At 38.0% G+C, this 23,222-nt stretch overlaps 1 protein-coding gene across 13 annotated transcripts in view; it reads left to right on the forward strand.

Moving 5' to 3' along the window:
* USP32 (ubiquitin specific peptidase 32) overlaps window positions 1-23,222 on the forward strand; it is a 243,622-nt gene that overhangs the window by 195,067 nt on the left and 25,333 nt on the right. For 7 of the 13 annotated variants that reach the window (XM_055386674.2, XM_055386676.2, XM_055386682.2 and 4 more), the window contains 13 exons: window positions 2,357-2,532; window positions 3,386-3,526; window positions 6,155-6,314; window positions 11,146-11,300; window positions 12,241-12,322; window positions 13,803-13,877; window positions 14,390-14,528; window positions 14,786-14,891; window positions 16,343-16,516; window positions 17,059-17,233; window positions 17,677-17,828; window positions 18,750-18,861; window positions 20,227-20,438. In XM_055386674.2, the coding sequence (XP_055242649.1) occupies window positions 2,357-2,532; window positions 3,386-3,526; window positions 6,155-6,314; window positions 11,146-11,300; window positions 12,241-12,322; window positions 13,803-13,877; window positions 14,390-14,528; window positions 14,786-14,891; window positions 16,343-16,516; window positions 17,059-17,233; window positions 17,677-17,828; window positions 18,750-18,861; window positions 20,227-20,438 (1,859 nt within the window). The remainder of the gene's footprint in view (window positions 1-2,356; window positions 2,533-3,385; window positions 3,527-6,154; window positions 6,315-11,145; window positions 11,301-12,240; window positions 12,323-13,802; window positions 13,878-14,389; window positions 14,529-14,785; window positions 14,892-16,342; window positions 16,517-17,058; window positions 17,234-17,676; window positions 17,829-18,749; window positions 18,862-20,226; window positions 20,439-23,222) is intronic. The other 6 variants (XM_055386678.2, XM_055386683.2, XM_063705767.1 and 3 more) reach the window with 1 other exon arrangement.

Consider the following 23,222-nt stretch of genomic DNA (forward strand, 5'->3'; position numbering starts at 1 on the left):
TGAGTTTCACGTTTTGCCCAGGCTGGAGCGCAGTGGCGTGATCTCTGCTCACTGCAGCCTCCACCTTCTGGGTTCAAACAATTCTCCTGCCTCAGCCTCCCGAGTAGCTGCGATTACAGGCACCCGCCACCAGGCCTGGCTAATTTTTGTATTTTTTTAGTAGAGATGAGGTTTCACTATGTTGGCCAGGCTGGTCTTGAACTCCCGACCTCGTGATCTGCCCGCCTCGGCCTCCCAAAGTGCTGGGATTACAGGCGTGAGCCACCGTGCCCGGCCTCCCCATGGATAGTTATTAAGGCAGTCTAATTTGACAGAGGCTGTAGTGAATATGGTAATAGGAGATCAGGCTTCCATTAACAGAAATAAGTTTTGAATGAAATGGTCAATTGTAAAATTCTTGAATATATTAGTATTTTTACAAAGAAAACCTCTTTTCCATATTATACTTCATTAAATCTCTCAATATGGAAATATTTTCACTATTTTGTTTTGAGACAGGATCTCGCTCTGTCACCCAGGCTGGAGTACAGTGGCATAATCATGGCTTACTGCAGCCTCTGCCTCCTGGCCCCAAGCAATTCTCCCACCTCAGCCTCCTAAGAAGCTGGGACTACAGGCACCCGCAACCATGCCCAGCCATTTTTTGTGTGTTTTTATTTTAGGGATAGGGTTTTGCCATGTTGCCCAGGCTGGTCTCAAACTCCCAGGCTCAAGCAGTCCTCCGGCCTCAGCCTCTCAAAGTGCTGGGATTACAGGCATGAGCCATCACGTGTGGCTATTTTCACTATTTTCTCAATCAAGCCCCATCTTTCCCTATTGCTATTAAATTATTTAGTCAGTAAATTTAAATTTTCAAAGATAGTCATCTCCAGGACTCTCTCTAGCCATAAACATAATTAAATTAAATGCACCCCACATCAGATTCTATGTATATTTCAGGCCAAAATATGGAGATTATTTCGTTAAAATACTGAGAAAGAATTCAGATGCCTCCCATAATTCCCTTTAGGCCTTGGTACTTACCTAAAACTTCATGTTCCACACCTACAAGGAAGATGCTGTGGTATTTCTATGGCCCAGCTGAATTGAGTTGATTGCTGTTATTCTGGTACAGTAGCAGAACCCTCAGTCTTACCCTATTGTTATTTATTTATTTACTTAAAGAGACAGGGTGTCGCTCTGTTGCCCAGGCAGTAGTGCAATGGCATGATCATAGCTCACTGTAACCTCCAGTTCCTGGGCTCAAACGATCCTCCTGTCTTAGCCTACCTAGTAGCTGGGACTACAGGTGTACACTGCCAAACACAGCTAATTTTTTAATTGTTTTGTAGAGAGGAGGTCTCATGTTGCCCATGCTGGTTGCAGTCTTCTGGCAAGCAGTCCTCCAGCCTTGGCCTCCCAAAGTGCTGAGATTACAGGCGTGAGCCATTCCTCCTGGCCTGTGTTATTATTTCTTCCAAGATGTTCTTTTCCTTTTCTGTGGAAGGTGTAAGCAAATTGGACAGAGCTAGCATTTTCTTTACAAAGCTCCTTGTAGAATCTGCTTCTTCCCTCCCTTTCTGGTATTACAAAGATCACTTAGCAGTCCTAGAAGTGCTGTCATCAGCTTTAACATGAGGATTATTTCTTAACCCCATCTAAAGATCCTGTTTGGTATGTGCTTACCATATAACTTGTGACACCCAAAGGCTGCATACCACAGGCAGAAGGTCACAAAGTGATGACTGCTAGATTGTTTACCAAAGATTAGCGTGTAGTTGAGAGTTGAAATGCCTTAAAATACCACTGAGGTTCACAACTCTAAGCCATGGTTAATCATTTTCTGTGCATATTTTCCTATTGTAAAGATCATGTATTTCTTTCAAAAGAACTTGTGGACATTGAGTTCATAGATGCAATAGGATCTAGCCCCCAGTACTCTTTTGTTGGAGTTCTTGTTTTAGTTTTCCTTTAATTTAGTGACTTCATATCACCATTATCTACCAAGAACATTTGGAATATTTTTCTAGTTTGAGGAAAATAATTAAAGGATGCTATGTAGAAGCCCAGCCACTTAGCCCAGCTCTTCCCTTCCAGTCGGAGGACATATAATTCTCATTATGAATTGTTAGATATTCTAGGAGGGTGGCCAAATGTTCATTTGGTAATAATTTTAAAAGCTCTTATTTTTAGTACCATGCCATGTATCGTTCAGAGAAGGATAACATTTCCTGTCTTCTACAGAATTACCAGAATCTGAATCTGTACTGACATGTCAACAGAGTAATACAATACATGGGCATTGAGTTCATATCCTCAAGCCTGTTTATGTATAATAACTAAAAATAAGAGATTCTATCCTCTTTTTTTTTTATAGGCTTTCTGTATTCTGCCACACCAGGGGCAGATGTTTGCTTTGCTCGACAACATAACACTTCTGACAATAACAACCAGTGTTTGCTGGGAGCCAATGGGAATATTTTGTTGCACCTTAACCCTCAGAAACCAGGGGCTATTGATAATCAGCCATTAGTAACTCAAGAACCAGTAAAGGTAAGTAATTTTACATCTAAACTTAAAATTATTCTCTTGCAAGCTATTAATAAATTTCATTTCAGAGGTTTTAGCACATAGCAAAACATTGGTGGTTCATTTAATTACTGTATTATAGATGGACATCTCTTTGTATAGTACATTTCTGTGAGACTATTTATGATTTAGAACTTACATAGAAGTAGTTTAGTAACCCTTGGCATTATTGTTATTCTTACTTAGGACAGCTATTCTGAAAATGTTGTTTCACATATGCTATGTATGAATTTTTTTTTCCAAACTAGTATTTTTTATTGTTTGAAAGAAATCTGTGAAGTTATTTCAAGTGCTTTAGTGATTTTTCCAAATGATATGCTTTGAGTTTCATTTCTTACATAGTTTATTTTGAAAGTCAAAAATAAAAATCTCTTATTAAAAATTCAGTTTTTTTGGCTGGATGTGGTGGCTCATCCCTATAATCCTAGCACTTTGGGAGGCTGAGGTGGGCAGATCACCTGAGGTTAGGAGTTTGAGACCAGCCTGGCCAACATGGTGAAACCCCGTCTCTACTAAAAATACAAAAATTAGCCGGGCATGGAGACGTGTGCCTGTAATCCCAGCTACTCGGGAGGCTGAGGCAGGAGAATCACTGGAACCCGGGAGGTGGAGGCTGCAGCAAGCCAAGATCACGCCACTGTACTCCAGCCTGGGTGATGGAACAAGACCCCATCTCAAAAAAAAAAAAATTAAGTTTTTCCAGCAACATGAAATTGGGTGGTGATATATGAGTTTGTTTTCCTGTTTCTAGGTATTGCTGAGACCCAAAAACCTTTGTAATATTGAAAGTCAACATTGTCATTCTATTCTTTCTCAGGCTACATCATTAACACTAGAAGGAGGACGATTAAAACGAACTCCACAGCTGATTCATGGAAGAGATTATGAAATGGTCCCAGAACCTGTGTGGAGAGCACTTTATCACTGGTATGGAGCAAACCTGGCCTTACCTAGACCAGTAAGTATAGTTAATAGTGCCTTATATAAGGAGCAGTCATAGATGGGGGTCTTCTGTTACTTTTTCTATGTGACTCTCACTAACCACAAAGTAGCTCTTACCTTGTGGTAGAAGAGTGTTCTGAACCTGTGTGGATTGTTCAATGTTAAGTTCCTTCACATTCGTTCATTCATTCATAAATAAAGGCAAGGAAATAGGAGGCTGTTGAATGTGTTATCCACATAAAAGTAGACATCACCTAGGATATGTGGAACTTAGGCTGGAGGGGAAGACAGGCCAAGAGCCAGTGCCAAAAAGTTCAGTGAATGTAGGGCGTGATGCAGAGGTTATTTCTGAAACTACTATTCCTAACAATCACACAAGTATCTAGTTAGGGATTGGATTCTTCTTGTAGCTTTTGGTGGATTTTTGTGGTTTATGTTTTTGAAGGAGGGGCATATAAAAGATCACAACATATGATAACAGAATATTATATTAAAATATTAGTATATAGCACCATTTGTTGTGCTTACACGGTAAACAGCACTCGGTACTCTGAACACTCACTTTTTACATTGTTGATGCAGTAAAATATAACAAGATGTTTTGGTGGGATTTGTTTTGGTATATTAAGAAACACTCTTCCACCTGTAATCCCAGCACTTTGGAAGGCCGAGGCAGGCAGATCACGAGGTCAGGAGTTCGAGACCAGCCTGGCCAACATAGTGAAACCCCGTGTCTAATAAAAATACAAAAATTATCCAGTGTGGTGGCACGCTCCTGTGGTTCCAGCTACTCGGTAGGCTGAGGCAGGAGAATCGTCTGAACCCAGGAGGCAGAGGTTTGCAGTGAGCCAAGACTGCACACCATTGCACTCCTGCCTGGGTGACAGAGCGAGATTCCGTCTCAAAAAAAAAAAAAAAAAAAAAAGAAACACTCTTCCTTTTATAATGTCCGAGCTAAAACTTCCTTATGCCAGGAAGGTTTTGTATAGATGAGATATGGTACGTTAACTTCTAAAAAGAGTAAAAATCTGTTATAAAACAGACTAATGTAATTTTGATGTTGATTTTGAGTTCTTAATAATTACGTTTATGAAAAATAACCTCAAGCTCCAGGGTTTGAACAATATTCCCACCTCAGCCTCCCCAATAGCTAAGACTACAGGCACACACCACCATAACAGCTAATTTTTAAATTTTTTTAAGAGACAGAATCTTGCTGTGTTGCCCAGGCTGGTCTCGAACTCCTGGTCTCAAGCAGTCCTTCTGCCTTGGCCTCCCAAAGTGCTGGTATTACAGGCATGAGCCACTGCACCTGGCTTGTAGTGTTGTTTTTATTTGATTTTTATTGCTCTCTCTTGATACTAAAAAAAAAAGTTCTGTTGCAGAAGATATTGGTTATGAGAGTAAAGGAAAATAAAGCCTGGTCACCTGAGACTTAAAAGACTCTGTACAGAGTTTCTGTTTTCAAGAATTTCAGTGTTGGCTGGGCGCGGTGGCTTACGCCTGTAATCCCAGCACTTTGGGAGGCTGAGGCGGGCGGATCACAAAGTCAGGAGATCGAGACCATCTTGGCTAACAACGGTGAAACCCTGTCTCTACTAAAAATACAAAAACAAAATTAGCCAGGCGTGGTGGCAGGCGCCTGTATTCCCAGCTACTTGGGAGGCTGAAGCGGGAGAATGGCAAGAACCCGGGAGGCAGAGCTTGCGATGAGCCGAGATTGGGCCACTGCATTCCAGCCTGGGTGACAGAGCGAGACTGTGTCTCAAAAAAAAAAAAAAAAAAAGGAGTTTCAGTGTTAACCCTGCTATCCTTTTAGGATATGAAATTGATCATGTACTACTCTTACAACAATAATTTGATAATTAAATGTTTTCCTGTGTCTGTGGGCTTATAAGCAGGTTAAAACTACTTAAAAATCCTGTTCCAACAATGTGAAATCTGAGTTTTTTTTACATCCAAATTTTTTGTTTAAGTCATAGACAAAACATATGTGAACAGACTGGTTATGCAAGTAGAACGTAGTAAATTTTTATATGGGAACAGTTGCATCCTCACTACTAGTACAAAAAATAAAAATTTAAGCAATTTATAATACTCTTCATATTAATGAAATGCGGATGTTTTTAAATGATGTCCAGTGATAAGGTTTTATGAGAGTAGTATACTTACACATTACTGGCAATAGTGTAAATTGCTAAACTTTAGATGGCAGCATGACTATATAGCTAATGAATACTTCCATAGTTTTTGACTTGTAACTCAATTTTTATGAATTTGTCCTTAAAATGTCAGTCATTTATATACATGAAATAAGTAAAAATGAAAAGACTTATGGTGTGAGGGTAGTAGAATTATAGATAATACTTAGGGTTTTTTTTTCCTCAGTGTTGTTACTTGCTTTTAAATAAAAGGGGAGAAGATATCTACAAGGAGTTATAATCTTAGGAAATGGGTTTCGGAGCAGGAATTTTAACAGTAATCAGATCCATGTAACTTAAATGTGTGAGTTTCAGTAATTACTGAAATGTAGCTAGTGAACTTGTTGGACATTTTGGTTTAGAAATAAATCTCAGAAGTTAGATTAAAATGGCAAGTTTTGTTTCTTTTTTTAGTGATCTCTTTTTATCTTTTAAAACAATAGGTTATCAAGAACAGCAAGACAGACATCCCAGAGCTGGAATTATTTCCCCGCTATCTTCTCTTCCTGAGACAGCAGCCTGCCACTCGGACACAGCAGTCTAACATCTGGGTGAATATGGGTATGATGAGCCTGAGAATGTTTCCTCAGCATTTACCGAGAGGTAACTTAAGAATGCAGCAAGAATACCATGCATTTCCTTAAAAAAAAAAAAAAAAAAAAAAAAAGGTGAAAACTACGTTGCTCGAAGTCTGGTGCCACTGTATTGATACACATTCCCATCAGCTTTCCTACAGACTCAGTAATTAATTTTTACAGGGCTTAGAACTATGGTCATGCACAAGACTAGATGAGGGGTTGAAGCAAACATTCCAACAGCAAACTGAGATGGGATGTTTCCTTTTCTACTTACAAAGAAAATAAATAGAAATAGATTTTACATGCTTTATTTCTTTGAGACAAGCCATTGTAAATTGTTACTAGACTAAGTAGTAGTATACCAGTCATTGACTGGTCTTTTCAACTCCACTCAAATTTGTAAAAAGCAATTCCTTTTATACTATCATCTTTTTTGTTTTTTAAGGTTTTTGTTGTTGTTTGGTTTTTTGGCAAAACATGATACATTTCTCATGCTTGATCTAAAGAGGCTTTATAAAAGAGACAGAGTACAGAGCAAAGGCATATTTTTGAAGATTAAAGTGATATATTTGCTTTAAAAAAACATCAAGCCTATCAAAATGACATAAAGTAGTTCCCATTTTAATGTATAACATGCAAAAAGTTCCCCTTTCATTTCTCTGTAAGGTTAAACTTTATTGATGGGCAAGACTTGCTCTGTGCTTTTGCTTTGCAAATGTTTGAAATTATTCTTCAGCAGTAAAGAAATAATAAGCTGAGCACAGTGGCTCATGCCTGTAATCCCACAATTTGGGAGGCTGAGGTGGGCAGATTACTTGAGGTCAGGAGTTCAAGACCAGCCTGGCCAACATGAACCCTGTCTCTACTAAAAATACAAAAATTAGCTGGGCGTGGTGGTGCTGTAATTTCAGCTACTTGGGAGGCTGGGGCAAGAGAATCGCTTTAACCCAGGAGGTGGAGGTTGCAGTGAGCCAAGATCACACCGTTGCACTCCAGCCTGGGTGACGGAGTGAGACTCTGTCTCAAAAAATAATATTAATAATCATGAGCAACCATTTACACAAATTCTCAGACTATGTTAACAATACCAGCATGTTATTATAATTTAAATAACTTAGTATGCAAGAACTACCTCTAAACCCTGACCAAAAGAAGTACTTGCTCTCCTTTGAAATTGAACAAAGTTAGTTTTGTATCTTCATTAAAGGTTATATTCATATAATATATGAAGATTCTTTTATTTTTTATTTTTTATTTTTTTCGAGATGGAGTCTTGCTCTGTCGCCCAGGCTGGAGTGGGGTGGCACGATCTCGGCTCACTGCAAGCTCCGCCTCCCAGGTTCACACCATTCTCCTGCCTCAGCCTCCTGAGTAGCTGGGACTACAGGCGCCCACCACCACACCTGGCTCATTTTTTGCATTTTTATTAGAGACGGGGTTTCACCGTGTTAGGATGGTCTCGATCTCCTGACCTCGTGATCCATCCACCTCGGCCTGTTTGGTAAGAATTCTTTCAATAGAGTTTCATAATAATTATAGCAAAGCATTGGCCCCTGTCTACCAAACTTTGGGGAAAACAGCAAAATCAAAGAACAGTGAGGCTGGGCATGGTGGCTGATGCCTGTAATCCCAACAGTTTGGGAGACTGGGGAGGAAGATCATTTGAAGCCAGGAGTTTGAGACCAGCCTGGGCAACATAGTAAGATCCTGTCTCTACAAAAAATTGTTTAAATTAGCTGGGCAAAGTGGTGTGCCCTGTAGTCTCAGCTACTCAAGAGTCTGAGGTGGGAAGATCTCTTAAGCCCAGGAGTTCAAGGCTGTGGTGAGCTATGATTGTGCCACCATACTCCAGCCTGGGTAACAGAGCAAGAGCTTGTCTCTTAAAAAAAAATAAAAAGTGAAGGAAACCATTTTTTAAAAAAGGAACAGTGAGATAGAACCTTTATGAAACATTCTTGATTTAATTTTCCATTAGAAGGATTAGCCTTGCTTCCATGGCACCCATTACAACTTTTTCAATTCTCTTTGAAAGATAACATGAGGCCAGGTGCAGTGACTCATGCCTGTAATCCCAGCACTTTGGGAGGCCGAGGCTGCTGAATCACCAGAGGTCAGGAGTTCGAGACCAACCTGGTTAACATGGCGAAACCCCATCTTTACTAAAAATACAAAAATTAGCCATGTGTGGTGGCAGGTGTCTGTAATCCCAGCTACTCGGGAGGGTGAGGCATGAGAACTGCTTGAACCCAGGAGGCAGAGGTTGCAGTGAGCCGAGATCGCGCCATGCACTCTATCCTGGGCAACAGAGCGAAACTCTGTCTCAAAAAAATATATAAAAGAAAGATAACATGACAGGCAAGATGTGTTGTTGCACTTTTAGTAGGTATTCTTTGTAACTCTTGTGCTGATCCTAGATTTTTGCTGCTTCTATAAATTCCACTAGATTTGTTGGTGCTATTCAAAAGCACAAAAGTATGTATAGTAAGTGGCTGCCTGCTTAATGAGCTATGCTATAAAAACTTTCTAAAACTCAAATTTTCATATTGTGGCTTAGGACAATAGAGATTGACTTGAATACTATACTTATATGCTTCTGAATCCTAGAACTGCATATTTCAGATGCTCCAAATTTGGTTTTAATTTGAAATTTTATTCCTTGCTAATTAGTTGTGAAATCAATCATTAATCATTTTAAAATTTATAAAAATATGCTTTCTTGCTGTAATCTTACAACTAATCCTAAAATGTATAATTGGAGAAATTTGCTCTTTTGTTTTCTTTTAGAGATTATCCTTTGCTTGCTGATTGTAAAAGATTTGCTTGCTATGTGTTTAAAAACTGATCACGGGTTGGGTTTTGTTCTGCCATAACATGATGTTCATCTTTCTCAAATACTCAATTTATTACAGCTGTTTACTAGGCTCTTTTATTCCTTTTGAAGTGACAAGTATTCAAACCTTCTTACAGTTACAATTACTTAAATGTAGCCTTTTCTACAGACAAGGCTATAGAAGTCATTGTTTTTTAGGTGACTTTTTAGCCTGCCTTAGGTGAGGGAATTCCTTTTCTGAAGTTCTAAAAAAGTAGATGATGCGCATATTTTCTCAGTTTTATTTAGTGGGGAAGACTTATTAAAAGCATGTTTCAGGAAGAAAAAAGCTAACTCATGATTGAATGGGTAGAAAATTATTTGGAATGTACATTATATTGATAAGTTTATATTTTTAAGTTGGGTTGCTCAATAAAATACAGCCTCAGCAGAGAAGACTATTTTAAGCCACAGTTTTGTCTAGATTTTTGGCGGAATAGTTAACCAGGGTTTAATGATTTTTTTTTTTTTTTTTTTGCCACCTCTCTTTGATTTCCATAATCTCTTGTCATTTCATACCCCTCCTCTTTTGAAGTATGTAGTGAGACTTGATATATTCTTCCTTCACTCTTTACTCTTTTCCCCTGTATTACCACTCTTCTTGTTTCTACCTTTAGCCCTTCAGGAATTCAAGGTCATGTCTGTCGTCATCTTACTGGGTGGACAGGCTAATATGATTTTTTTTTTTCCTTATTGGGCACTTGTTTATTTGGCCATGGGAAACTTCTTGGCTTCAATTTGAAACTCTGTTTTGACCAAACGTGGTAGCTCACACACTTGTAATCACAGTTTGTAATCCCAGAACTTTGAGGGGCCAAGGTGGGAGGATTCCCTGAGCCCTGGAGTTCAAAACCAGCCTGGGCAACATAGAGAGACCCTGTCTCTACTTGGGAAGCTAAAGTGCGAGGATCACTTGAATGAGGGAGGTTGAGGCTGCAGTGAGTCATGATTGCCGCACCGCACTACAGCCTGAGCAACAGAATGAGACCTTATCTCAAATAATGATAATAAAAAACTCTGTTTGGCTATGTAGAGTCTATACCTATTTAGAATTTTATGTCAAATTCTCTTTTTTTTTAACTGATATGTAATAGATATACATATGTTTTCTGGTGCAGTTGTACCACTGTGCCAGATAATTGAGCTACTTAATGACTGAAAGTGATGGGATTAGTGATTCAAAGAAAGTTTAGGAAAGTGGACCAGGTGAATCCAATTATCTATCTGTGGGATTCAAATCCCATCTCATTTTATCTCCTCCACTGAGTTTTTTTTTTTTTTTAACTCTGTCTTAATTTTTTTTCCCACTGAGTTTTATTTCATTTTGCTATTGACTGTGACTCAGCTGAGTGCAGCCAGATATCAATGCCAATTGTTTTCTGGCATGTTCCTACTCTTCTTGGTATCCAAATATTGCCAATAATTTGGACCTTGGGCCTTGGGCCTTTGCTCATCTTTTCAAAGTTGAGGCTTTGGACTCACTTTAAAACACCTGGAAGGCTGGGCTTGGTGGCTCACACCTGTAATCCCAGCACTTTGGGAAGCCGAGGCAGGTGGATCGCCTGAGCCCAGGAGTTAGAGACCAGCCAGGGCAACATGGCCAAGACCCTGTCTCTACCCAAAAATGTACAAAAATTAGCCAGATGTGATGGCGTGCGCCTGTAGTACCAGCTACTCAGGAGGCTGAGGTGGGAGGATTGCTTGAGCCCTGGAGGTGGAGGCTGCAGTGAGCCAAAATCACAGCACCGCACTCTAGCCTGGCAACATAACAAGACTCCATCTATTAAAAACAAATAAACAAACAAAAAGAACTTGGGTCTCCTGCCTGCATTTTAAAGCTTTTTGGTACTCTTCATTTATAAAATTATTACACGTGTAATTCTCATTTCTCATTATTATTTCCTAAAATAGTATGGTTCCCATTGCTGAGAGGGGTGCTTCTTTTTCACATCTGCCTTTTTTCTTACTGTGATTACTGTAACCATAGGAAATGTACCTTCTCCGAATGCACCTTTAAAGCGGGTATTAGCCTATACAGGCTGTTTTAGTCGAATGCAGACCATCAAGGAAATTCACGAATATCTATCTCAAAGGCTGCGCATTAAAGAGGAAGATATGCGCCTGTGGCTATACAACAGTGAGGTAAGCGGCATCTCAGAGTCATGGAGACTCTGATTGTTGGTATTTGTTTAATTTTAAATAGGAAAAGAAATTTGCTAAACTTCTTTGTATTGTTCCAATTTTAGTACATATGTTGCCAAAGAGCACAAGGCTAATTAAGTGTTAAAACATATTTCATGAGTATGGGATTTTACCTATAGTAATTATGCTAAAAGCCATGTCTAGGATACCAGTGAAAAGTTCATCTTTTAAGTTACTATATGTATACTTGTAATATTTGTCTCTGAGATCCATAATAGCAATTGATCACCATGGACAGTACTATCTTTCAAAGATTATTGTTACATATAAAGATTACATGTTACAAAGATTATATGTTACATTATAAACTAATGGTGTGGCCGAGCACAGTGGCTCACGCCTGTAATCCCATCACTTTGGGAGGCCGAGGTGGCTGGAGCACCAGAGGTCAGGAGTTTGAGACCAGCCTGGCCAACGTGGTGAAACCCTGTCTCTACTAAAAATACAAAAATTAGCTGGGCATGGCGGTGTGAGCCTGTAGTCCCAGCTACTCAGAAGGCTGAGGCAGGAGAATTGCTTGAACCCAGAGGCGGAGGTTGCAGTGAGCCAAGATAGTGCCACTATACTCCAGCCTGGGCAACAGAGCCAGACTCCATCTTTAAAAAAAAAACTTATTCATGTAATCAAACACCACCTGTTCCCCAAAAACCTATTGAAATTTTAAAAAAGAGAAAGATAACGCTTATGAAGTACACATTGTCTTTCTCTCATACTGCCACCTAAGTTATAAATATTTATGAACAACTATAGTAGGCCAGATATTTGTGATATGTTATATAACTACAAAGAAGTTTTTTTTTAATTGTTACTCATTTTTATCTCTGTATTTGTTTCAAGTTTACTAACCAAATAACAAAAACATTTCCTCCTCCTTACACAGAACTACCTTACTCTTCTGGATGATGAGGATCATAAATTGGAATATTTGAAAATCCAGGATGAACAACACCTGGTAATTGAAGGTACAAGATGGAAGCATGCATCTATATTAAATTTTCAAGGGGAAGAATTTAAAGAGTTACTAATAACCCATTTTATAATTTTCTCCAAAACAACTATTATTTGATTATTATGTTTTTATGATAAAGAAACCCTTTGGAAAAAAAAGAAAAAGAAAACCCTTTGAACTCTTATGTAAACCTACCATACAATTTAGATTGCTTTAAAGGGAAAATATTCTGTTTTTAGTCATTGACTGACAAAGGATGGGAATGGTAGATAAAAAGCAAGTGAATTCAGTTTACACATTTATAGTTCCTTAAAATTTTCAAGTTGCTGCTTTGAGTTTGAGTAAAAAGAACAACTTTCTTGCATAGTTAGTAGCACAGGCTTTCATTAGTCACCAACATTGGCTACTCACTGACAGAGCTACTTGTATGTTCATAGATTTACACACTGGCATACACATGCCATTAAAAACTTTTTAAGTGTATCTTTTCCCATCAAGTTTTGTGGCAACGTTGTTAGCTGCCTTTGTATTAAAATGAATAGGCCGGGCGCAGTGGCTCACGCCTGTAATCCCAGCACTTTGGGAGGCTGAGATGGGTGGATCACTTGAGGTCAGGAGTTCCAGACCAGCCTGGCCAACATGGTGAAATCTGTCTCTGCTAAAAATACAAAAATTAGCTGGGTGTGGTGGCACGTGCCTGTAGTCCCAGCTACTCAAGAAGCTGAGGCACAAGAATCAGTCAAGCCCAGGAGGCGGAGGTTGCAGTGACTCAAGAATCACATCACTGCACTCCAACCTGGGAGACAAAGCCAGACTGTCTCAAAAAAAAAAAGGAATAAATTACTCTGACAGTTGTTACAATTTAAGAAAGAATTATAATTTCTAATGTTTTAAGTATAAGAAATTCCATTGTTTCTGAACTTTAATTACTTCTGTAGATGGTTGAGTATAATTTTACCTCAAGTAGGTAATTGAGGAATAAGATTATTCAAACCAAGTGACTTTAAAGTCCTCAATATGAAGAGTAGGAATGGTTTTAGAGCCAATTACAGGCATGTGCTGCAAAAAGATGTTTGTCAACAAAAGACCTGTATACAGCAGTGGTCCCATAAGATTATAATACTGTATTTTTAGTTGTGCCTTTTCTATGTTCTAACATGTTTAGATACACAAATACTTACCATTGTGTTACACTTGCCTACAGTATTCAATACAGTAACATACTGTACAGGTTTGTAGCCAAGGAGCGACAGCCTATACCATACATAGCCTAGGTTTGTGTAGGTACACTCTGTGATGTTCACACAAAGACAAAATCACCTAATGATGCATTTCTCAGAATATAACCTCGTCGTTAAGCAATGCATGTACTAAAATTAACTAGATTTTAAAACTTCTGATTTAGGAATAAGATGTCTTTAAAAAAAAAAAGCAATCAAGTGGGTGTAAATTAGATAGATAAGAAATTAACACATTCCTATCTGTCCTTCCAGTTCGCAACAAAGATATGAGTTGGCCTGAGGAGATGTCTTTTATAGCAAATAGTAGTAAAATAGATAGACACAAGGGTAAGTCTCCAGTATTATTTTTTAAAGAGATTATTTTAAATGTATTCTTTTTTTTTTTTCTTCTCTCAACTATTAAAGTGCTAACAACTTTTGGTTTTCTAGTTCAAAAGTAATTAGGGCCTTCTTCTTTTTCTTTTTTCCTGAAGCAGCATTTGATGTTGGCAAACCCACCATCAAATTATTTTCTAAATTTCTTTCTAACTCTGCAATTAAATAATTTATATGTTTTAAAAGACATACTAGAAGAAGAATTGTTTGAATTATTTTGAAAAATCATAGCAATTAAAAAGAATAATTGCTGCTTCTGGGTTACAAATGAGCATGGATCATCACTGTTGCCAGACACTCCATGAAAAGCCTTCTCTAGCATTTCAAAGACCTGCTAGAGAATTATTAGCACCATTTATCTGATTATGAGAGTTATAAAAAATCTTTTCATTGAATATAAGTAACTGTTTCTGCCATGGCATATTACTACAGCTAAGCTTTGGTTCTCATATTGTTTGTTCCAGTTCCCACAGAAAAGGGAGCCACAGGTCTAAGCAACCTGGGAAACACATGCTTCATGAACTCAAGCATCCAGTGTGTTAGTAACACACAGCCACTGACACAGTATTTTATCTCAGGGAGACATCTTTATGAACTCAACAGGTAATCTTTCTGGAGTCACTGGCCTCTTAACCTGTGACTTTGATATAAACCCAATATCACCTAAATTTCCTCTTTTTTCACCCTGCGGGAGAAAGATTTTATCTTATTTGCCCTATTTAATATGAAATAGGCCAAGGAATACATCTCTTGTTTCAAAAAGAAAAGATATTTTGATGTGAGATGCTAGGCATTTTTGCGCCCACATGATTGTGATTTATGAGAATCTTTGGCAACAAATTTTCCTCTCAAACTTCTAGGACAAATCCCATTGGTATGAAGGGGCATATGGCTAAATGCTATGGTGATTTAGTGCAGGAACTTTGGAGTGGAACTCAGAAGAATGTTGCCCCATTAAAGCTTCGGGTAAGCAGGTTAAAATAATATAAAAGTATTTAATTCCTAATAGTTGTTTAATCATTTTTCTCTACTTGTTTTTTGTGGTTAGCCTTTTAGCTTAATAAATGTTTTTGGATCCTTCACTTGGTATAAACAAAAGGCCAGATTCTTTTGCTTGTTTAAATATATGCAAAATACTACTGTATATGTAGTGGGTAGGATAAAGACCAAAGGTACACTCTAAATTCGGGATGTCATTCATTTTACTAATTTGTCAAACATCTTATATGAAGAGTAAACCTTTTTTGGTAATACTTCACTATTAGCAGTATTCTAACTGCAAGGTGGACCTCAGAGTCTTATTAATTACATCCAATCCAATCCATTTTCAACATAACTAAGATAGTTCTATCTGTAGAATACAAAGAAGTAGGCTGGGCGCAGGGGCTCACGCCTATAATCTCAGCACTTTGGGAGGCCGAGGTGGGTGGATCACTTGAGGCCAGGAGTTCAAGACCAGCCTGGACAACATGGCGAAACCCTGTCTCTACTAAAAAAAATTAGCCGGGCATAGTGGTGCATGCTTGTAATCCCAGCTACTTGGGAGGCTAAGGCATGAGAAATGCTTGAACCTGGGAGGTGGTGTTTGCAATGAGCCAAGATCGCACCACTGTATTCCAGCCTGGGCAACAGAGTAAGACTCTGTCTCCAAAAAGAAAAAAAAAAGTAGAAGGATGAATGAATGAAACTAATGAATATAAGTTTTATATTAATATCAGATGTAGTAGATTTTAGTGGTTAGGATTATTCATTATTTTTATTTAAATACAAAGCAAAAGCTTTTTATATTACAAATTATTAACTATAACAGCTACACATTTGACTACTTACCTCTTGCCAGGCACTATTCTAATTAATTTATATCCTCAAAATAATTCTATAATATAATGCAGTTAATAAAAGTTAGGATGCAACAAGACCAGAAAATGTAATTGTTGAAGACATTATATTATATAAAATACTATATACACATATTATTTTACACATGTTATGTATTATTATATACACATTATTTTATGCATATGTTATGTATATACTATGTACCTATAAAATATACATATTTTATATGCATATAAAAATGTAAAACGTTATAGAACAGGATGTCTTTCAATGTGAGCAAACGCTGTTTTAATATTTCTGTCTTAAATAACATCTGTGTGCCTGAAGAACAGTTTGCTTACATGATACTGAACTGAGGACACAGTATTGCACAGTATTGGCCAAAATACTTCTCTTTTTTTTGGGGGGGTCATTTGACATTAAGATTCAAAAGATCCAAAATATATTTGTTGAAATAGAGGCAGACTAAGTACTATACTATTTATTTTCTTACAATGGCTCTGATTGGATTATAGGACATATTCATTCCAAGTTTTATGGGTAGGAAATAATGACTGTGACTTCTCTTATATTTATAGTGGACCATAGCAAAATATGCTCCCAGGTTTAATGGGTTTCAGCAACAGGACTCCCAAGAACTTCTGGCTTTTCTTTTGGATGGTCTTCATGAAGATCTTAATCGAGTCCATGAAAAGCCATATGTGGAACTGAAGGACAGTGATGGGCGACCAGACTGGGAAGTAGCTGCAGAGGTTTGTCAGTTTTGAGTTTCTAATGTAAGCAATAGACAAAATGTTCTGGCCACAAATACATGTAGCACAGCTTAAATGCAAACTAAACTATTCTGAGATCAGAACTTTACTGCAAAAATGAATGAATTTCTATTTCTATGCTTAATTCTTATGCAATAATGCCAAAACAAAAATACGTTTAATGAAAATAGAAAACTGTTGCCATTTCATATTGTAAACTTTATGGGACTGGATGTAGGAATAATTATCCAGTGGAATTTAAAGAGTCCCCATAATTGCTAAAGTAATGGATACAGTGACCTATAGGCATGCTTTATACTTGTTAATGGACAAATAACTTTAATATTTACCATTGTTACCTTGATAAGAACAAATGAAAAATAGGATTTTCCATCTCAATTTAATATTTTATGTTAAATGAAGAGTAAGGATTATATTCTTTACATTTAAATCCAATATATTTAACTAGTTTTCTTTGAATTTATATAGAAATGCCTCTCTTTTGGATTTTGAGAGAAAATTCTCATCTTTTTTATTGCTAGGCCTGGGACAACCATCTAAGAAGAAATAGATCAATTGTTGTGGATTTGTTCCATGGGCAGCTAAGATCTCAAGTAAAATGCAAGACATGTGGGCATATAAGTGTCCGATTTGACCCTTTCAATTTTTTGTCTTTGCCACTACCGATGGACAGTTATATGCACTTAGAAATAACAGGTAGGTCAGAAAGTTCTGAAAAATTACTTGACTCCATTAAATTTACTTTATTTAAATAGCCTGAGTTTGTAAGCATAGTTATTTGTTTACAAATAAAGACCGGTATTCAGCATATTATAATTGAGCAACCTAATTTTAGGCATGACTTGAGGTTTGAAAGATGTAGATTGGGGCATGTTTTTTTGGTTTCAAATATGCCAGCAACTCTCTTTAAAACCCTGCAAAGCCACTCATACTTTTATGTCAGATGAACACCAAAAAAATACTGATTTCACTTAATATTATCCCTAAGTACCATCTGTTTTAGTGTTTACACATAAAATAAAAATTCTAGGCTGAAATATTTGCTATTATATTTACAGGTCAGATATATCTGTACACAGCATTTAAGACTTTCAATGAAACCTGCATTTTACCGATAAAAGATCTTTTCTCTTTACTAGTGATTAAGTTAGATGGTACTACCCCTGTACGGTATGGACTAAGACTGAATATGGATGAAAAGTACACAGGTTTAAAAAAACAGCTGAGTGATCTCTGTGGACTTAATGCAGAACAAATCCTTCTAGCAGAAGTACATGGTTCCAACATAAAGGTAATATTAACTACTCTAAGAAACTTTTGATTCTATCCTCCAAAGATGACATTTTTCTCAATTATTATGATCAATTGTTAGGTTATGTGACCGAGAGAGATACTAAAACATAACGAAAACTGAACAACAACAACAAAAAATGCCAAGTTTTCCAACCCAGAAACTTAAGAGTTTTCTACCAGAATAAAGGGATAATACCGATGGTGGTATTTTTGAAGAAGGGAAATATGTAAGGCTGCCTATATGGAGTGTTCTAGCTGTGTCACTATAGTATAGGATTCCACCAAAGATTGCTGCTGTTACCAAAGACTGCTGCTATTACACTTGACAACTCTTCTGTATTACCGCTGTTACTAGAATTCTTCCTAGGTTAAAGTATTTTATGTATTTATGAATGTGTGTTTTTAGTATTTATGAATATATATACTTGGTCTTTTAACACACTAAGAAATTAAGAGTAAAGACAAATTGACACCAATCATGTCTTTCTACATACCAGCTGGGGAAACAAATAATCTAATAAATATATTGCCTACTCTAAGCTCCTGCAACTGGTATTATTTATATTCATCTTTTGGATTTCTGAACACATTCTCACCTTATTGACAATTTCTTAATATGAAATGCAAAAATGGAGTCTCTGAGGGTTGGAATTTAGATCCCTGAAATGGACAAAACTGAAGTCAGTCATATATAACACACTTCTTCCTGTGAAAAGAGATAATAGTTCGAAAATTGAGGTTAGTTTTCCATTATTTTTATCAAGCATTCATCCTTTATGTAGTTGAAAAATTATTCAATCATCTCGTTGGTTTTACGGATGAAAGCGCCTAAGACATTCTTTTGAAATATGTTAGAGAGAGAACTTTTCCATTTTATCTGAAACATCTCCCCCTTCTCATCTTGCTGCTGTTTCTGTAGAACTTTCCTCAGGACAACCAAAAAGTACGACTCTCAGTGAGTGGATTTTTGTGTGCATTTGAAATTCCTGTCCCTGCGTCTCCAATTTCAGCTTCTAGTTCAACACAGACAGGTAAGATAGAACTAGAACTCCTTCTCATGATTGCTCCTTTAAATATTTGTCTAAGAGTTGTCATCTTTTTTTATATTTGTTCATGCTGAGGATATTATAGCAGAAGAATTTTGGAACCCAAGGGAAACCTTGCTGATTATTCCATATTTTTTAGATGAGAAACCTAAAATTTAGAGAACCCAAGTGACTTCAGTTAGATAGGTAGTCGTTAGCTAATATACTCTTGGAATTCAGATCTCTTTGAACTTTTATCTAATACTAACATGGCAACAGCTAGTATGAGAGGAACATACTACCAGAAAATATAAACAATAGATATAGCTAGAAAGAAATCCAATATTATATGTAATTTAATGTGGTCACTCACTGAGTCCTTTTAGCCACTAGTATGCTTTGTGTATTCTTTATATTACTTACAATTAGGTTAATTAGGCTAATTCCCCAACTATAAAGGGCTTTATGAGGCTCCCCTCTTTGATGTGTAGTAGGTAGATAGTCCTGACGGTGAGTTGGTGGATGTTCTAATTTTAGTTTTAGTTTAGAGCATCACTGTCCAGTAGAATTCTGCAGTGGTGGAAACTTCTGTGATCTTTGCCAATCCAATACAGTATCCACCAGTCACGTGGACTGTTAAGCGCTCGAGATGTGGCTAGTGTGAGTGAGAATAATGCATTTTTAGTTTTTATTTAATTTAATTTATTTATTTTGAGAAACGGTCTTACTCTGTCACCCAGCCTGGAGTGCAGTGGCATCATCTTGGCTCACTGCAGCCTCTGCCTTATGGGCTGAAGCAATCCTCCCACCTCAGCTTCCCAAGTAGCTGGGACTACAAACATGTACCACCATGCCCAGCTATGGTGTATCTTTTGTAGAGATGGGTTTTCACCATGTTGCCTAGGCTGGTCACTAGCTCCTGGGTTCAAGGGATCTGCTACCTCAGCCTCCCAAAGTGCTAGGATTACAAATGTGAGCTGCCTCATCCAGCCTAATTTAAATTTTAAATGCAACATCTGGGTAGAGGTTACTGTATTGGACAGTGTCTTCAAAGGCGAAGAGAAGGAAAAGAAAACAAGTGGTAGAACTGTTTGTGTGCTACAACATGGTGCTGATACAGGTTTCTGCAAAAATTCTGCTTAATAGTTTCCAGCAGTTACTCTTTCTTTTTCATTTGGTCAAAAGTGTGAGTTACGGAAGTAAAACTGGAAAATTAAAATCTTCCAATAAATCTAGAATTATTTATACTGTGATTTTTCCCTGCCCTGTGTTAAGAGACTACACTGTCTCTGGTCCTCAGGATACTTGAGAAAAGAGCAAAGATGAAAATACCACAAGCTTATGATGCTGTACTTATCTTTGAATTTGTAGATTTCTCCTCTTCGCCATCTACAAATGGAATGTTCACCCTAACTACCAATGGGGACCTACCCCGACCAATATTCATCCCCAATGGAATGCCAAACACTGTTGTGCCATGTGGAAATGAGAAGAACTTCACAAATGGAATGGTTAATGGTCACATGCCATCTCTTCCTGACAGCCCCTTTACAGGTTACATCATTGCAGTCCACCGAAAAATGGTTAGTTAAATGTTAGGCAACTCACTGCCAGTCTTGCTAGTGTCATTTGTGAAGTAGTCATTTTCTGTCTTTGCAACATCATTGAATGCATTTTCTTCTCTTCTTTTCTTTAATTTTTTAAAATTTAATAATTTTACAAATTTTATTTTTTTACTTTTTTATCCTGTCCTCAAAATCTGTTGCTGTGAATGCATTTTCAATGTATTATATATGCTAATATAAGTGATCAGAGCCAGGATTTAGTATTACTCATGGTGGCTAATGTATGAAATGACATTCCTTATCCGTATATTAAGAGGCAACAGGATAGTCAGTGCATCTGAGTACTACTTTCTTTAAAAATTTGTGTCTCCTGGCCAGGTGCAGTGGCTCACACCTGTAATCCCAACACTTTGGGAGGCTGAAGGAGGAGGATCACCTTAGCTCAGGAGTTCAAGGCTAGCCTGGGCAACATAGTGAGACCTCGTCTCTTCCAAAAAAAAAAGTCTTTTTTTTTTTTAACTAAGCAGCCATGATGGTGTGTGCCTATAGTCTCAACTACTCTGGAGGCTGAGGCAGGAGGATCACTTGAGACTAGGAGGTCAAAGCTGCAGTGAGCCATGCTTGCTTGCCCCACACATTCCAGCCTGGGCAAGACCCTGTCTCAAAAAGAAAAGAAAAAGAAAAAAAAGAAAGAAAGAAAATGGCCAGGTGCGGTGGCTCACACCTGTACTCCCGGCAGTTTGGGAGGCTGAAGCAGGGGGATCACCTGAAGTCAGGAGTTTGAGAACAGCCTGGCCAACGTGGTGAAACCCCATCTCTACTAAAAATAAAAAAATTAGCTGGGCATGGTGGCATGCACCTGTAGTTTCAGCTACTCGAGATGCTGAGGCACGAGAATTGCTTGAACCCAGGAGGCAGAGGTTGCAGTGAGCGAAGATTGCGCCACAGCACTCCAGCCTGGGTGATAAAGTGAGACTTTGTCTCAAAAAAAAAAAAAAAAAAAGTATCTCCTAAGCCAGGCATGTTTAGGAGGATCCCTTGAGGACAGGATTTTGAAGCTATAATATGCTATGATGCTTACACCTGTAAATAACCACTCCACTCCAACCTGGGCAATAAGTGAGACCTTGTCTCTAAAAAAAATTAGAAAAAAACAAAAACCAACACACACAAAATTTATGTTTCCTGTGTGTTTGTGTAGGTATGTATATCTTCACTGCCACATAAATGCGGATGGCTTCGGAAAAGTTTTTTGTTTTGGGGTTGGTTTTTTTGTTTTGTTTTGTTTTTTTTCTTAGAGGATACAAGAATGTTCTTGAGGAAAATCAAGTTGTGCGTAATTCCTCTCTTGATAGTCTAATATATAACTATTGCATTAAAGGTTGACTCTTTGATAAAAAAGAAAAAGGAAGGTTTGAAAACTGTGGTCAGTGGATAATTGTTAAAGAGGTAGTCTTCGGGTATAGTGGCAACTTGGTAGAGTAGAAAGGGCACTGAACTAGGAATTTAGCAACCTATGTTTTAGTTCTAATTCTGCCACTAGATAGCTGATTGAGCTCTTTGGACTTTAGTGTCTTAATTTTATAAAGTAAAGGAAAGGCCGGGCACAGTGGCTCACGCCTGTAATCCCAGCACTTTGGGAGGCCGAGGCAGGTGGATCATGAGGTCAGGAGTTCGAGACCAGCCTGGCCAAGATGGTGAAACCCCGTCTCTATTAAAAATACAACAATCAGCCAGGCATGGTGGCACACGCCGGTTGTCCTAGCTACTCAGGAGGCTGAGGCAGGAGAATCGCTTGAACCTGGGAGGCAGAGGTTGCAGTGAGCCGAGATCGTGCCATTACACTCCAGCCTGGGCGACAAGAGCAAAACTCCGTCTTAAATAAATAAATAAATAAAATAAAGGAAAGCAGGGCTTCTAGATCAAGTAAATTGATTGTATAGCAGCAACAAGAGAAAATGAAATTGTAAAAAAGGTACTGTATTGGTTTCTTAGGACTGTTATAACAAATTACCATAAATTTGGTGGCTTTAAACAACAGAAATATATATATATATATATTTTTTTTTACAGTCTTGCTCTGTCACCCAGGCTGGAGTGCAGTGGCATGATCTCCACTCACTGCAGCCTCCGCCTCCTGGGTTCAAGCAATTCTCCTGCCTCAGCCTCCCAAGTAGCTGATACTACAGGTGCACGCCACCATGCCTGGCTAATTTTTGTATTTTTAGTAGAGATGGGGTTTCACCATGTTGGCCAGGATGGTCTTGATCTGACCTCGTGATCTGCCTGCCTCGGCCTCCCAAAGTGCTGGGTTTACAGGTATGAGCCACTGCACCCGGCCCAGAAATTTATTCTTTCACCTTCTGGAGGCCAGAAGTCTGAAACTAAGGTTTCTGTAGGGTGGGGGCTTCCTCCAAAGGTTCTAGGAGAGAATGCTTTCTTGTCTCTTCTAACCTCTGGTGGCTCCAGGCATTCTTTGGCTTGTGACTGCATAACTGCAATCCCTGCCTCTTCATATAGCCTTCTCCTTCTCTCTGTCTTTCTCTGATAAGGATACTTATTGAATTTAGGGCCCACCCAGATAATCCAGGATGATCTCATCTTGACATCCTCAACTTAATTACATCTACAAACATCCTTTTACCAAATTAGGTCACATTTACTGGTTCCAGGGGTTAGAACATGGATATATGGATATACTGTTTTAGAGGCCACCATTCAACTCAACTACAGATATTATTTATCTTAGTATCAAAAAAATTAAATGCTGAGAAAAAATTAAGTACCTAGGAATAAACTTTA

Source organism: Gorilla gorilla, chromosome 4 (genome assembly GCF_029281585.2).
Source record: "Gorilla gorilla gorilla isolate KB3781 chromosome 4, NHGRI_mGorGor1-v2.1_pri, whole genome shotgun sequence".
In the NCBI taxonomy this organism is placed as follows: domain Eukaryota; kingdom Metazoa; phylum Chordata; class Mammalia; order Primates; family Hominidae; genus Gorilla; species Gorilla gorilla.